This window comes from Schistocerca gregaria, chromosome X (genome assembly GCF_023897955.1).
Source record: "Schistocerca gregaria isolate iqSchGreg1 chromosome X, iqSchGreg1.2, whole genome shotgun sequence".
Taxonomy (NCBI): domain Eukaryota; kingdom Metazoa; phylum Arthropoda; class Insecta; order Orthoptera; family Acrididae; genus Schistocerca; species Schistocerca gregaria.
In genome coordinates, this window is record NC_064931.1 from 256,656,087 (window position 1) to 256,669,793 (window position 13,707).

At 43.5% G+C, this 13,707-nt stretch overlaps 1 protein-coding gene across 4 annotated transcripts in view; it reads left to right on the plus strand.

Moving 5' to 3' along the window:
- Window positions 1-13,707, plus strand: part of LOC126297610 (uncharacterized) — a 261,978-nt gene that overhangs the window by 67,222 nt on the left and 181,049 nt on the right. For all 4 annotated transcript variants that reach the window (XM_049988614.1, XM_049988615.1, XM_049988616.1 and 1 more), the window contains exons 9-10: window positions 1,778-1,930; window positions 10,216-10,406. In XM_049988614.1, the coding sequence (XP_049844571.1) occupies window positions 1,778-1,930; window positions 10,216-10,406 (344 nt within the window). The remainder of the gene's footprint in view (window positions 1-1,777; window positions 1,931-10,215; window positions 10,407-13,707) is intronic.

Here is a 13,707-nt window from a genome sequence, read left to right on the forward strand (position 1 = left end):
TTATCACAAGTGTAGCTCTTCTAATTGGAGTGTCTGTAGTGGAGGATGAAAGAGGAGAATAACTGATACATTTACATTTAGCTGAAATGGCAGAACTATATAAAAGTTGATCTTTCTTTTATTGTGTATTGTGGCTTTATGTTTTTATTTTAATGAGGGATTAGATCTTAGACTCAATATTTTATACAAATCTCTGTTTAACTAACAATGATGTTCCATCCTAGATTTCAAAGCACTCAGATATCAAATATCACTGTCATAGTAAAACCAGATGGAACTGATAGACGTCTTTTGAAGAGGAAAAGGAAATTAATCTATGTTGTACTATGAGACTAAAAAAGCCACATGTTGGTGTTGCAAGTCACTCCACTCATTCCAAACTATGGCCAAATATAGAATTATTTGTATTTCATCAGTGAAATTTGTGTTTAAAAAAAAAATTACATTTGACATTTTATGAAAGTGCTGGCTAACGGAATATGAGCTGTGAACCAACTTAACATCTCTAAAGGGAATAGGTTGTAAAGAATGTCCATACACAGAGTCAGATGTTTGGGAAAAAAGTGTTTTACAAGTTCTGTGAAGCACATTAAGAAGGCTGTCTTTACTGCTATATCCTCTGGTTATAACTTTAACATAAGTAACAATGATTACATCACTGTAGTTGCATTGGGGAGGAATGTGGCTGAAAACCCTTGTCTTCAACATGAGGGTAGACTGCCAGTTAGTTGTCATGTGTACATAGAATATTGGATAATGGGGAGAACTGGCAGGGAAATCTATTTCTAGACTTGTGGGGCAGGACAATGACAGTATTAATGTTATGCATGTGTGTTTAGGTTATTCCTCCTCTATATGTGGCAAATGTTATGCACACTGACATATAGGCTGTAGGAAAGGGATTTTTTGACTTGGGGTATGTAACTGCTATTAGCTAACTTAACTTACCATGTGTCACAAATTTCAAACAGAAGTATTGAGTTCATTGTGGTAGTTGTGAGATAGTGGTTGTTTAATGAAGTGCAAACCTTGGAAGAATTTTTTTTACTTTGAGAATATAACAGAATTTCTGCCTGATCCTGTTTGTGTAAGGTGCTATTGCATGTACTAAATTGTATATTACAATAGTTCGAATAGTCCACGGGTGTACTGCCGGTCCATAGTGTCCAACAGGCACAATATTTCGGTGATCAGACATGTCACCATCGTCAGGTGCATTGATGAACTGAGCTCCTGAGGGCAAGCGGCCGTCCTAAATCCCCTTCCCCCGCGAGGCGTTCCCTCGGCCGCGCATTGGTGGTCACTGGGAGGCTGGTGTCGGCATCTGTAGAGGCGATGGTGTAACTGCCTCGTCCGCCCTGGGTGCTCGTTCATTTTCTATGGACCGGCAGTACACCTGTGGACTGTTCGAGCAAGAAATACGCCGGGAGAAGTTGAAGAATCACATGTATATTACAATAATTCAGTTATGCTGGTGAGTTTCCACTTCATCAGAACTATTGAGAGTTCGTATACAGATCGATCAGAAGTAAATTTGATCTCGTGCTCCTCCAGGAATATAGTCATCTCATCAGTTGTGTTATAAACAACACCAACTATCACATTTATTATCCCTCAACAGGTTAATGGAGTTGTGTGCTGCATATTTTCTTTCAAAACAAGTAATTTCTGTAGGCGAGCGACATTCTATTACAACTCATTGTTTATGTTCTAGGTGTACATGTAACTCCCTACACTAAGAACTGTATAAAGATCTTCTGTTTAAATTCTGTTTCAGCCCTGATGGTCAGAAATTACTGAAAAAACTAGATTTAGTCCGCTACAAGTCTCATTTCCCTGTGCCAGATTATGAGTTTTCGTTCAGACCAAAGGACCATAGTGAACTTATTGAGGACTTCAGATTCCAGAGTGTGAATGAACCACAAGTCAGGTACAGTACTAATTGACATATTGGATTTTATAAGTGGTTGAGTCAATGTCAATGGAAAGTTGTCCACAAAAAGAGTGGTTGTAGCTTTTAAATCTGCTCATGCCGTTGTGCTCGTGGCCTGTAAGAAGAAATTCTGGAAATGTCTATTCTCCTCTGGCAAATGTTTGTAGCTACTGCCTGCTGTTGCTTTAAGTTAGCCCGCAGCTCGTGGTCGTGCGGTAGCATTCTCGCGCCCGGGTTTCCGGGTTCGATTCCCGGCGGGGTCAGGGATTTTCTCTGTCACGTGATGGCTGGGTGTTGTGTGCTGTCCTTAGGTTAGTTAGGTTTAAGTAGTTCTAAGTTCTAGGGGACTGATGACCATAGATGTTAAGTCCCATAGTGCTCAGAGCCATTTTGAGCTTTAAGTTAGTATTCCTAAGAATAATAATTAACTATTGTATATAAAGTGAAAACACCTATCACAAATCCACATATATCGTGAAGGACACACCTGCTTTGTCTGGGGGGTGGGGGAATAGACCATGGTAGAAAATAAATTGTATTTGTGTGGAGGGGGGGGGGGGGGGGCTGCTGTCAAGGATTATGGTGACCATAAGAAATATGTATTTAAATCATACTTGCAGTTGCAGACTGATCTGCTGTCATGAAGTGTATGATAAAAGGGATTATCACACCTCTTCAAAAAAAGTCATGAGATGAGAATTCTAGAAGAGCGGGGGGGGATCAGTGGCTGAAGTGTTTCCATACATAAGGAAATACAGTCGTGGATGTATAGAAAATTATCGACTGTAAGTTAAACATTGTAAGCTTTGATGGGTAAATCCAGCAACGCAGGAAATGCTTACCTCCTTTATATTTTTTGGATGTGAAAGAGTTGTCCTTTCCCTTGTGTGTCACACTCATTATTTGCAGACAGGGAGTAGTCTTCAGAGCCTCTAATTTTAGGTGTGTGACAAGTTACTAAAATTGTCTTTATTGCAGATTGAAAGGTATGAAATTTTTGTTTGTGTAAGTTGGTATCTCATCTATGTCCTGTAAATAAATCAGCAAGTCATTTACCTGATATATTGTCTTATGTATTTGTGTACTTAGTATTTGGTGTTTGAGAAAAATGCTTGAATGTGAAAGTAGATAAATGTGACTAGGTAAGTCTTATCAACACCCTTGCTTTGCAGTATACTCGAAGAGGTACTAATAACTGTCCTGTTAAGCAATCAGACAACAAGCAGCAAGAGAGTTGGTACTTCATTTGTCACAATGCACTCTTATTCAGAAGGAAAATAACTGAATTCGCCAAATAGTACATCAGATTTTTTTTCACTTTTCCCTAAATCATATCAGATGGGTTCCAGGATGGGTCTCTCAGAAAGGCCGAAGCCAATTCCTACTCCACTGTTGTCCAATTGAACTATGGTTCCATCCATAATTCCAGTGCTATGCCACATGTTTTTTGTTTTTGTATTTTGGGTAGTTGTAAGTTTGTAAATGAGTTACACAATTTATTGTTGAGGGTACAGTTTGAAGCCTAGAAGGTGAAGCCATTGTTAAGTTAGGGAATGCACATCATCCAATATATTTTTAACATTTCTCAACATTTAGACACTGATTTCTCACAGCTGTTAGTAGTAAAGCTTGAATGTGCAGTTGATGTAGTAATACATGCTAAGAATAGGGAACTGTTTCTTGAATTAAGAAATTACTTCATGCTACACATCTAAGAGTGCAACAGCTTTATCATTGTAAATGATAAGATTGTGATACATTTGGTATCACCCTTTCTTTAGCCAGATGTTGCTGAAATTCAGAAATATGAAAATCTCTTCTTGGTGACTTCTAGATTTACATTGCTGGGACTTAAACCAGTGACTTTGATACTGAACTGCTCCAGTCATTGGCGATAGTGGGTGTGTGTTCTGTGTGAATGATATTTAGAAGTTGAACTTTCAAGCAGAATCACTTCACAAATTTGGTAAATAATCAAGTATAGCTTTTTTTGGGCTCCTCTTTTCTTGATTCTTGACTAAGCAGTCTTACATCACATAAAATAACAATTGTCGACAGAACAGAAAGCTTTAAATATTATTGGGCCACCTTCTAAATGGACTAAAGGTGCTTGAAGGAAAAACTAACATTGATTCCATGACGTATTTGTCATTGCCATCACAGTTTCTTAGAGCTTGAAGAAATGAGAAAAGGAATAGAGGTTGTTGTGGTTGGCAGGAGAGCCAGCCGTATTGCTAAAGGAGGCCGAAATGCACGCGTTTTAGCTCACGTAGGCTGGCGTGAGGTCTGGAACATGACAAGGGAATTAGAATTCAGAAAAACGGACGTAGCTGGTGGAATACTTAACTTTAATCCATTAATGGAGAATGTCGCTCTTTATGGTACATGATTCACAATATCGATAGTACGGACACTGGCGCCTTGCTAGGTCGTAGTAAATAACGTAGCTGAAGGCTATGCTAATTATTGGCTCGGCAAATGAGAGCGTAGAAGTCAGTGAACCATCGCTAGCAAAGTCGGCTGTACAACTGGGCGAGTGCTAGGAAGTCTCCCTAGACCTGCCGTGTGGCGGCGCTCGGTCTGCAATCACTGATAGTGGCGACACGCGCGTCCGACATATACTACCGGCCGATTTAAAGGCTACCACCTAGCAAGTGTGGTGTCTGGCGGTGACACCACATTCCTCCCCCACAAATCGGCGTACGGTTGTGACATAAGGCTTCCGCCCGCCGTGGGGAGGACCCCATGTTGATGTATGCGACGAGGTGGGGAGCCTAACAACAGGCAAGGCTGTGCCACCCGCACCCTGCCATTCAGATCGTGGGGAGCTAGGAAACGCCTGAAAACCTGCTCCAGAGTGCACGCCAACATGCGGGGTGTGCGCCCGTAAAGACACAGGAGGGGCCGAAGGGTTGACCTCCATCGGGCCGGGGCACCCGACGGGCGAAGACGGCATATGGTCCGGAGCGGGTAAGAGGTCCATGTCGGAGGACAACTGGTCACGGGAAGCAATCGGTGGTGCGTGACCCAGGGAGGCGCACGGCGGTTGCAGCGGCGCGTCCACTGGGGACGTCGCCGGCAGGAGAACAGGCGGCGGCACGTCGCCATGGGGCAAAATGGAAGGCAGCATCGGTAACACCTGGGGCTGAGGCGAGCCAGTAGATGGGTCCCCAGGGCGCTGACCAGACGGCACCATCGCTGAAAGCAGACGGCGAGCGGCAGATCCCTTGCAATGACAGAGGCGCAGCTGAGATGCCGACACACGTCACCAGAGGCCCCCAAAACCAGATACTTAGCGCATCCGAGGCAGCGAAGAATGCACCCTTCAAGCCAACGCCGTGAACCTCGGTAGTGGTGATAGTAGACAATGTCGCCTGGAGCAAAAGCAGGTGTCTGCTGCTGCACAGGAACCTGATGTGGCGGATGTAGCAAAGACATCAAGGTGCGATGAGGGCGACCGTGGAGCAACTCAGCCGGCGAGCGACCGTCTCGAGGCTGAGAGCGATACGACGACAAAAAGAGCAATAACGCGTCCTCCTGAGAATGCGACTCTTTCAACTTCAACACCTGTGACTTGAAAGTCCGGACCAATCGTTCAGCGGCACCATTTGACTGTGGCGAAAACGGCGTAGACGTCAGATGTTGAATACCATTGGCATTGTAGAATGACTGAAATTCTGCCGACATGAATTGTGGGCCATTGTCGGAAACAATAGTCTGTGGAAGACCTTCAATGCAAAAGATAGTGGATAATGCTTGGATGGTTGCAGATGATGTCGTGGAAGTCATCCGGACAACAAAAGGAAAATTACTGAATGAATCTACCACAACCAACCATCGAGCATTCCAGAATGGACCAGCAAATTCGATGTGTAAGCGTTGCCAAGGGGAAATGGCTTTTGGCCATGCAAAGAATTTCCGCGGTGGTGCTGATTGTTGTTCGGCACACACCATGCAAGAAGAGCACATATTCGTAATTGTGGCATCGATTCCGAACTTAGTACAATGCTGACGAGGAAGTTGTTTCGTTCTCACTATACCCCAATGTCCATGGTGGAGAAGCGGTAATACCGAGGACTGTAACGAACGTGGGACGACGACCCTGGACTGATCATTATCAGAACGCAACAGCAAAACACCACATCGTACAAAAAGTCTCTCCTTGTGAGCAAAAAATCGGCGAACCAACTGGTCCCCGATCCGTGACTTTGACAAGGGCCATTGCGTAGCAACAAAACGCAGAACAGGAGCAAGGACAGGGTCGGCAGCTGTGGCTGTAGCTACACGATGAAAAGCAATCGGAAACGAGTCAACCACGTCATTGGTTTCCGCATCAATGAACATGCAAGCAAGTTCGGAGGAATCGAATGCCCTATCCTCAGCAACAGGCAAGCGGGACAACGCATCGGCCTTTCCGTGCTTAGCAGTGGACCGATACAAGATATCGTAGCGGTACTGCGAGAGGAAAATAGACTAGCGAATGAATTTCTGCACTGTACGTGAAGGTACAGGCTTGATCAGATGAAAAAGCGATGTCATAGGTTTGTGGTCTGTGATTATGGTAAAGTGACGACCATACAAGAAATCATGAAACTTTGTAACACCAAATACGAGAGCCAATGCTTCTTTCTCAATCTGTGAATAATTTCTTTGTGCAGACGAGAGCAATTTGGACGCAAAGGCAATAGGGCGATCGTGCGATCCATCTTTGTGCGCAAGCACAGCACCGATCCCGAAATCCGATGCATCCCTATCAACAAGAGGGGCTACTGGGGATCGAATGGCGTAAGGCAAGTATTGGAAAGCAACGCCAATTTCAACTGGCGAAAGGCGCGTTCGCATTCCATCGTCCAGACGAACGGAACACCCTTACGGCATAAGCGATAAAGCGGAGCTGAAATGGAAGAGGCATTCGGTATATAACGTTTGTAATAATTAATTTTTCCCAGCACACTCTGTAGCTGCTTCAAATTCTGCGTCGACGGCAAGTCTTGTATGGCACGGAGGTGCGTTGGATTTGGATGGATGCCTTGGGCATTGAGTACATGTCCCAAGTATGGCAAGTCCCGAGCAAAAAACACACATTTATCCTTTCACAAGCGAAGACCATTTTGTCGCAAGACCTGAAATAATGTTTGCTGATTGGCCAAATGTTCTTCTTCCGTCTTTCCAGAGATCACAGTATCGTCCAGATAATTTGCGGCAGTAGGGACTGACGCACAAACAGTTTGTAGATATTGCTGAAACAATGCAGGGGCGGATGCACACCCGAATGGCAGTCGTTTGAATTGATACAACCCAAGATGCGTGTTAACCACCAAAACACGCTGGGATTCTTCGTCCACCGGTATTTGCAAGTACGCATCTGCTAGGTCCAACTTCGCAAAATTTTTACCCAGACACAGTTTGTCAAAAAGATCTTCCAGGCGGGGTAAAGGAAAAGTTGCAATCACTGGTTGTGGATTCACTGTTGCCTTGAAGTCCACACAGTCTCAACTTTCCAGAATGTTTCGGCAAAATTACTAAGGATGATGCCCAGAGAGAAGCCTGCACACGTTCAATCACACCTTGTGATTCCAAATCGTGTAATGTTTTTGCGACCTCATCCCGCAAGGTGTGGGGAACATTGCCCGCTCTGAAAAATTTCGGTTGCACGTTTTCTTTCAGTTCCAAATATGCTTTATAGTTCTTAGCGCAACCGAGGCCCGATGCAAAAATGTCTGCAAGTTCTTCACATAGACGAGAAACGCTGTCTGAAGGCACCATCTGGTTCACTGATAGGACCTGATTGACTATAGACAAGTTAAACAACTGAAATAAATCGAAACCAAACAAGTTCACTGCAGAAGAAGAACAAATGACTAAAAATGACACAAGTTTTGTTTGTCCTTTGTATGTTGCCAGAAGGCTGCACTGTCGTAACACAGGGATATCTTGTCCGGAGTAACTATTTAACGTAACATTTGAGGCACGCAACAGAGGTGTGCCCAGCAGTTTGTAAGTGTCTCGATTGATCAGTGAAACTGCAGCACCGGTATCGAGCTGGAATGGTATCACTTTGCCGTTAATGTCCAAGTCCACAAAAAGTTTATTGTCCTGCTGACGACAAGAGCGACTGTCTCGTGCAACTTGAACTGACACTGGTACAGAATCACTTGTGACTTGACGGGAGTTCCGGCGATGTCGACGCACACTATTTTTGGGATGAACAGTCACTGTTAGAGATAGTGGCACTGCGCGGAGTGGAATGAACTACATGAATTTTCATGGGCGAAGCTTCGCGAGCCTGAGTACCCTTGGTTTGATTCCGATTCCAGCGCGAAGCAAAGGGCCTGGAACGGTTTTGAGCTTCCGATCTGAGCTTTTTCTGGCAAACACTCTGAACATGTCCTTTTTTATTACAACAAAAGCAAATAGCTTGGCGTGATGGGCAATTCGCACGCGAATGTTTAGTAGCACACCGCGGGCATGATTTGATCACTGCATTTGCGTGCTGGTGCGGCACACGTGGCTGAGAGCCTGGCAGCATCGGCGCGGCTGGGCGCGAGGGCTCTTTACTGCTCCGTGCAGCTCGCCCGGCGGGCCAGATAACCTGACATACTGCTGGCGAAGTTTCAAATGATTCCTGAGCAAAGTCAAGTGTGTCCTGCTGATCCAATATGTCCATCACTTGCTGAAGGAAGGAATTTACTAGTTTCAAAATCTGTTCCCTTATACGAACATCAGAAACGTTCTGTGCAATTGCATCACGTACCATAGTATCTGAATAACGGAATCCACATTCACACTCCAAAGCACAATCCCTAGTAAGGCCTTGCAAGGTTGCAACCCTCTCCCGATTAGTCTGACCTGCCATACGTTTTGCATGAAAGAAGGTATACTGTTTCGCAACTACATTGACTGATTCTTTGAAATATGCATCTAATGCAGACAAAATTTCTTCGTAGGACAGAGTTGCTACGTCACGTCGGGGAAATAATTTGACTATCACACGGTACGTGGTCACCCCTACGGACGATAACAAAAAAGGCTGCCGCTTGTTACCTTGAATTCTGTAGGCGGCGCGATGGAACCCAAATTGGCGTGACCACTCCGTCCAGCTTTCCAGTGCTGCATCAAAAGGTCGAAAAGTTGGTGCAACAGCGTGTTGTGGCTGCGTTAGCGGTGAAGCGGCTGCTGCCGCATCGTTTTGCATCGCACCTTGACCCTGGACGAGCTGTCCAAGGGCATCCAGTAAGGCCTGCATCTGCTGATTCTGTAAGTGATAAAATTCGGACAGTACATCTGGAGATTGTGGCGAAGCCATTACACAAGTAAATCAGGGCAATTTAGATAAGAACACTTTTACTCTCGTCGCCAATGTTGTGGTTGGCAGGAGAGCCAACCGTATTGCTAAAGGAGGCCGAAATGCACGTGTTTTAGCTCACACAGGCTGGCGTAAGGTCTGGAACATGACAAGGGAATTAGAATTCAGAAAAACGGACGTAGCTGGTGGAATACTTAACTTTAATCCATTAATGGAGAATGTCGCTCTTTATGGTACATGATTCACAATATCAATAGTACGGACACTGGCGCCTTGCTAGGTCGTAGTAAATAACGTAGCTGAAGGCTATGCTAACTATTGTCTCGGCAAATGAGAGCGTAGAAGTCAGTGAACCATCGCTAGCAAAGTCGGCTGTACAACTGGGCGAGTGCTAGGAAGTCTCTCTAGACCTGCCGTGTGGCGGCGCTCAGTCTGCAATCACTGATAGTGGCGACACGCGCGTCTGACGTATACTACCGGCCGATTTAAAGGCTACCACCTAGCAAGTGTGGTGTCTGGCGGTGACACCACAGAGGTACTCTAAAAGCTGAACATAGAAAACGATATTGGTGGCAAATATTGTGCAACTTGGTGATTGCTTTCTTTATAAGTATACAACTGCATTTAAAAGTTACTGCAATGTACTTACTACATGTATCTTTCTTGTCATTCATTCAGCTATTTTTGGCAAAATTTCTCACTTTGTTTCACATCTGTTATAGCAGCTATTCTACAAAAATACCTCATCATAAACAAACTAATAACAAATGAATAGGGGCTGTTTAACATTAAGTGAATACCTGAGAAGCCAGTGATTAAATATTCCATTGCAGTGAACTATACTTCATATAGCAGACTTTCTTGTATAGTGTTCATTTTTCGTAATACATGTCCATTAGTGCCAGAGTAGGTGAATAAGTACAGTAAATTGATGTTAGTACACTGTGTCAGTCAATAAACAGTAATCCTCTTTCAGAGCTGAGTTGGTATCAGCGACTCAAGGAACTTCTTTCACCGAGAAAGTGTTGCCAAAGACACTTAAGACTTTACTTCCAAAAAAAATGACAAATGAAGAGTCAATGCCATCTCCAGCTGGTGCTGTTCTGAATGTCACACCGAAAAGTGTGAAAGGGAAAGAACTAGCAGAAAAAATGGTTAATGGGACAAGTAAGTCAAAAAATATTTTAAATCATTTTTCTTTTACTCACTTGGAAATATCAGAGATACGTGATTTGATGTTTTGAAAAATGACATAAAGTGATGATAATTGTATGCAAGTCATAAAAAGGTTGTCTGCTGCCAGTTATTATTTTTGTTTAATATGCATGACTATTTTTGTGAAAATAATTCCTGATTATGAAAGCATTTTTACTTATACTATGACTAATTTACTGTGTGAATTGCTTGCATAATTCTCAGGATTTTAGGAATGTATAAAAAATGAGCTTAAATATGCAATTTGATTCATATTTATTCCCTAAGAACAAACTTTTCCGTGAAGCTGTTTCAAGAATATTGTTCTCAAGGGTACGTTTATGGTGCAGCCTCACTGCTGTCACCTTGCAGTTCGCTGCTGGCATGCCACATCTCACTGCTCACAGCTCACTCCTAGCTGGGAGCCTTGTGCCTTTACAAAGCAGCCTTGCTACCGACACATGTTCACTGGTCATGCAAGCATCTCGTTTCTCACCAGGAACCTTTATCCCTGTCGCTGTTTCCACATAGCTAGTTCAGTGGATTACTTGCAGTGTGTGAAACAAAACTACGTTCTCTATTGTATTTTCTGACAAGATGTCAAAAATGTGGTTATTGAAAATGAGAAAGAAGAGGAGGTATGGATGCTCTCTTCAAATATAGACCATCCACACTGTAAATACTTTCATCAGTTTTAACAGTGGTTCAAAAAATAATACAGAGCACGTTTTCAGACAGTTACGAATGCTATAAAGTATTTCCCTGTTTATTTTAAATATTATTGTACCAGAATAGCAGATATTTCTGTGGAATAGGAATTCATAGGTCTACTCACTTCGCAGTAATATTTCATCAGTTTTTAATTCACATCTCCTGTATATATTACAGCTGTCACTTGTAGATCTATGTGCTGATATTCTAACAAAAGAGAGAAAAATGATAAGTCAGGAGAAACAGAGCAATTCGATTAGGTAACAAAAGCCATGGGATAGCGATATGCATCTACATCTACATCTACATCCATACTCCGCAAGCCACCTGACGGTGTGTGCCGGAGGGTACCCTGAGTACCTCTATCGGTTCTCCCTTCTATTCCAGTCTCGTATTGTACGTGGAAAGAAGGATTGTCGGTATGCTTCTGTGTGGGCTCTAATCTCTCTGATTTTATCCTCATGGTCTCTTCGCGAGACATACGTAGGAGGGAGCAATATACTGCTTGACTCTTCGGTGAAGGTATGTTCTCGAAACTTTAACAAAAGCCCGTACCGAGCTACTGAGCGTCTCTTCTGCAGAGTCTTCCACTGGAGTTTATCTATCATCTCCGTAACGCTTTCACAATTACTAAATGATCCTGTAACGAAGCGCGCTGCTCTCCGTTGGACCTTCTCTATCTCTTCTATCAACCCTATCTGGTACGGATCCCACACTGCTGAGCAGTATTCAAGCAGTCGGCGAACAAGCGTACTGTAACCCACTTCCTTTGTTGTCGGATTGCATTTCCTTAGGATTCTTCCAATGAATCTCAGTCTGGCATCTGCTTTACTGACGATCAACTTTATATGATCATTCCATTTTAAATCACTCCTAATGCATACTCCCAGATAATTTATGGAATTAACTGCTTCCAGTTGCTGACCTGCTATTTTGTAGCTAAATGATAAGGGACCTATCTTTCTATGTATTCGCATCACATTACACTTGTCTACATTGAGATTCAATTGCCATTCCGTGCACCATTCGTCAATTCGCTGCAGATCCTCCTGCATTTCAGTACAATTTTCCATTGTTGCAACCTCTCGATACACCACAGCATCATCTGCAAAAAGCCGCAGTGAACTTCCGATGTCATCCACCAGGTCATTTATGTATATTGTGAATAGCAACGGTCCTATCACACTCCCCTGCGGCACACCTGAAATCACTCTTACTTCGGAAGACTTCTCTCCATTGAGAATGACATGCTGCGTTCTGTTATCTAGGAACTTCTCAATCCAATCACACAATTGATCTGATAGTCCGTATGCTCTTACTTTGTTCATTAAACGACTGTGGGGAACTGTGTCAAACGCCTTACGGAAGTCAAGAAACACGGCATCTACCTGTGAACCCGTGTCTAAGGCCCTCTGAGTCTCGTGGACGAATAGCGCGAGCTGGGTTTCACACGACCGTCCTTTCCGAAACCCATGCTGATTCCCACAGAGTAGATTTCTAGTCTCCAGAAAAGACATTATACTCGAACACTATACGTGTTCCAAAATTCTACAACTGATCGACGTTAGAGATATAGGTCTATAGTTCTGCACATCTGTTCGACGTCCCTTCTTGAAAACAGGGATGACCTGTGCCCTTTTCCAATCCTTTGGAACGCTTCGCTCTTCTAGAGACCTACGGTACACCGCTGCAAGAAGGGGGGCAAGTTCCTTCGCATACTCTGTGTAAAATCGAACTGGTATCCCATCAGGACCAGTGGCCTTTCCTCTTTTGAGCGATTTTAATTGTTTCTCTATCCCTCTATCGTCTACTTCGATATCTACCATTTTGTCAACTGTGCGACAGTCTAGAGAAGGAAGCACAGTGCAGTCTTCCTCTGTGAAACAGCTTTGGAAGAAGACATTTAGTATTTCGGCCTTTAGTCTGTCATCCTCTGTTTCAGTACCATTTTGGTCACAGAGTGTCTGGACATTTTGTTTTGATCCACCTACCGCTTTGACATAGGACCAAAATTTCTTAGGATTTTCTGCCAAGTCAGTACATAGAACTTTACTTTCGAATTCATTGAAAGGCTCTCGCATAACCCTCCTCACACTACATTTCGCTTCGCGTAATTTTTGTTTGTCTGCAAGGCTTTGGCTATGTTTATGTTTACTGTGAAGTTCCCTTTGCTTCCGCAGCAGTTTTCTAACTCGGTTGTTGTACCACGGTGGCTCTTTCCCATCTCTTACGATCTTGCTTGGCACATACTCATCTAACGCGTATTGTACCATGGTTTTGAACTTTGTCCACTGATACTCAACACTATCTGCACTTGAGACAAAACTTTTGTGTTGAGCCGTCAGGTACTCTGTAATCTGCTTTTTGTCACTTTTGCTAAACAGAAAAATCTTCCTACCTTTTTTAATATTTCTATTTACGGCTGAAATCATCGATGCAGTAACCGCTTTATGATCGCTGATTCCCTGTTCTGCGTTAACTGTTTCAAATAGTTCGGGTCTGTTTGTCACCAGAAGGTCTAATATGTTATCGCCACGAGTCGGTTTTCTGTTTAACTGCTCAA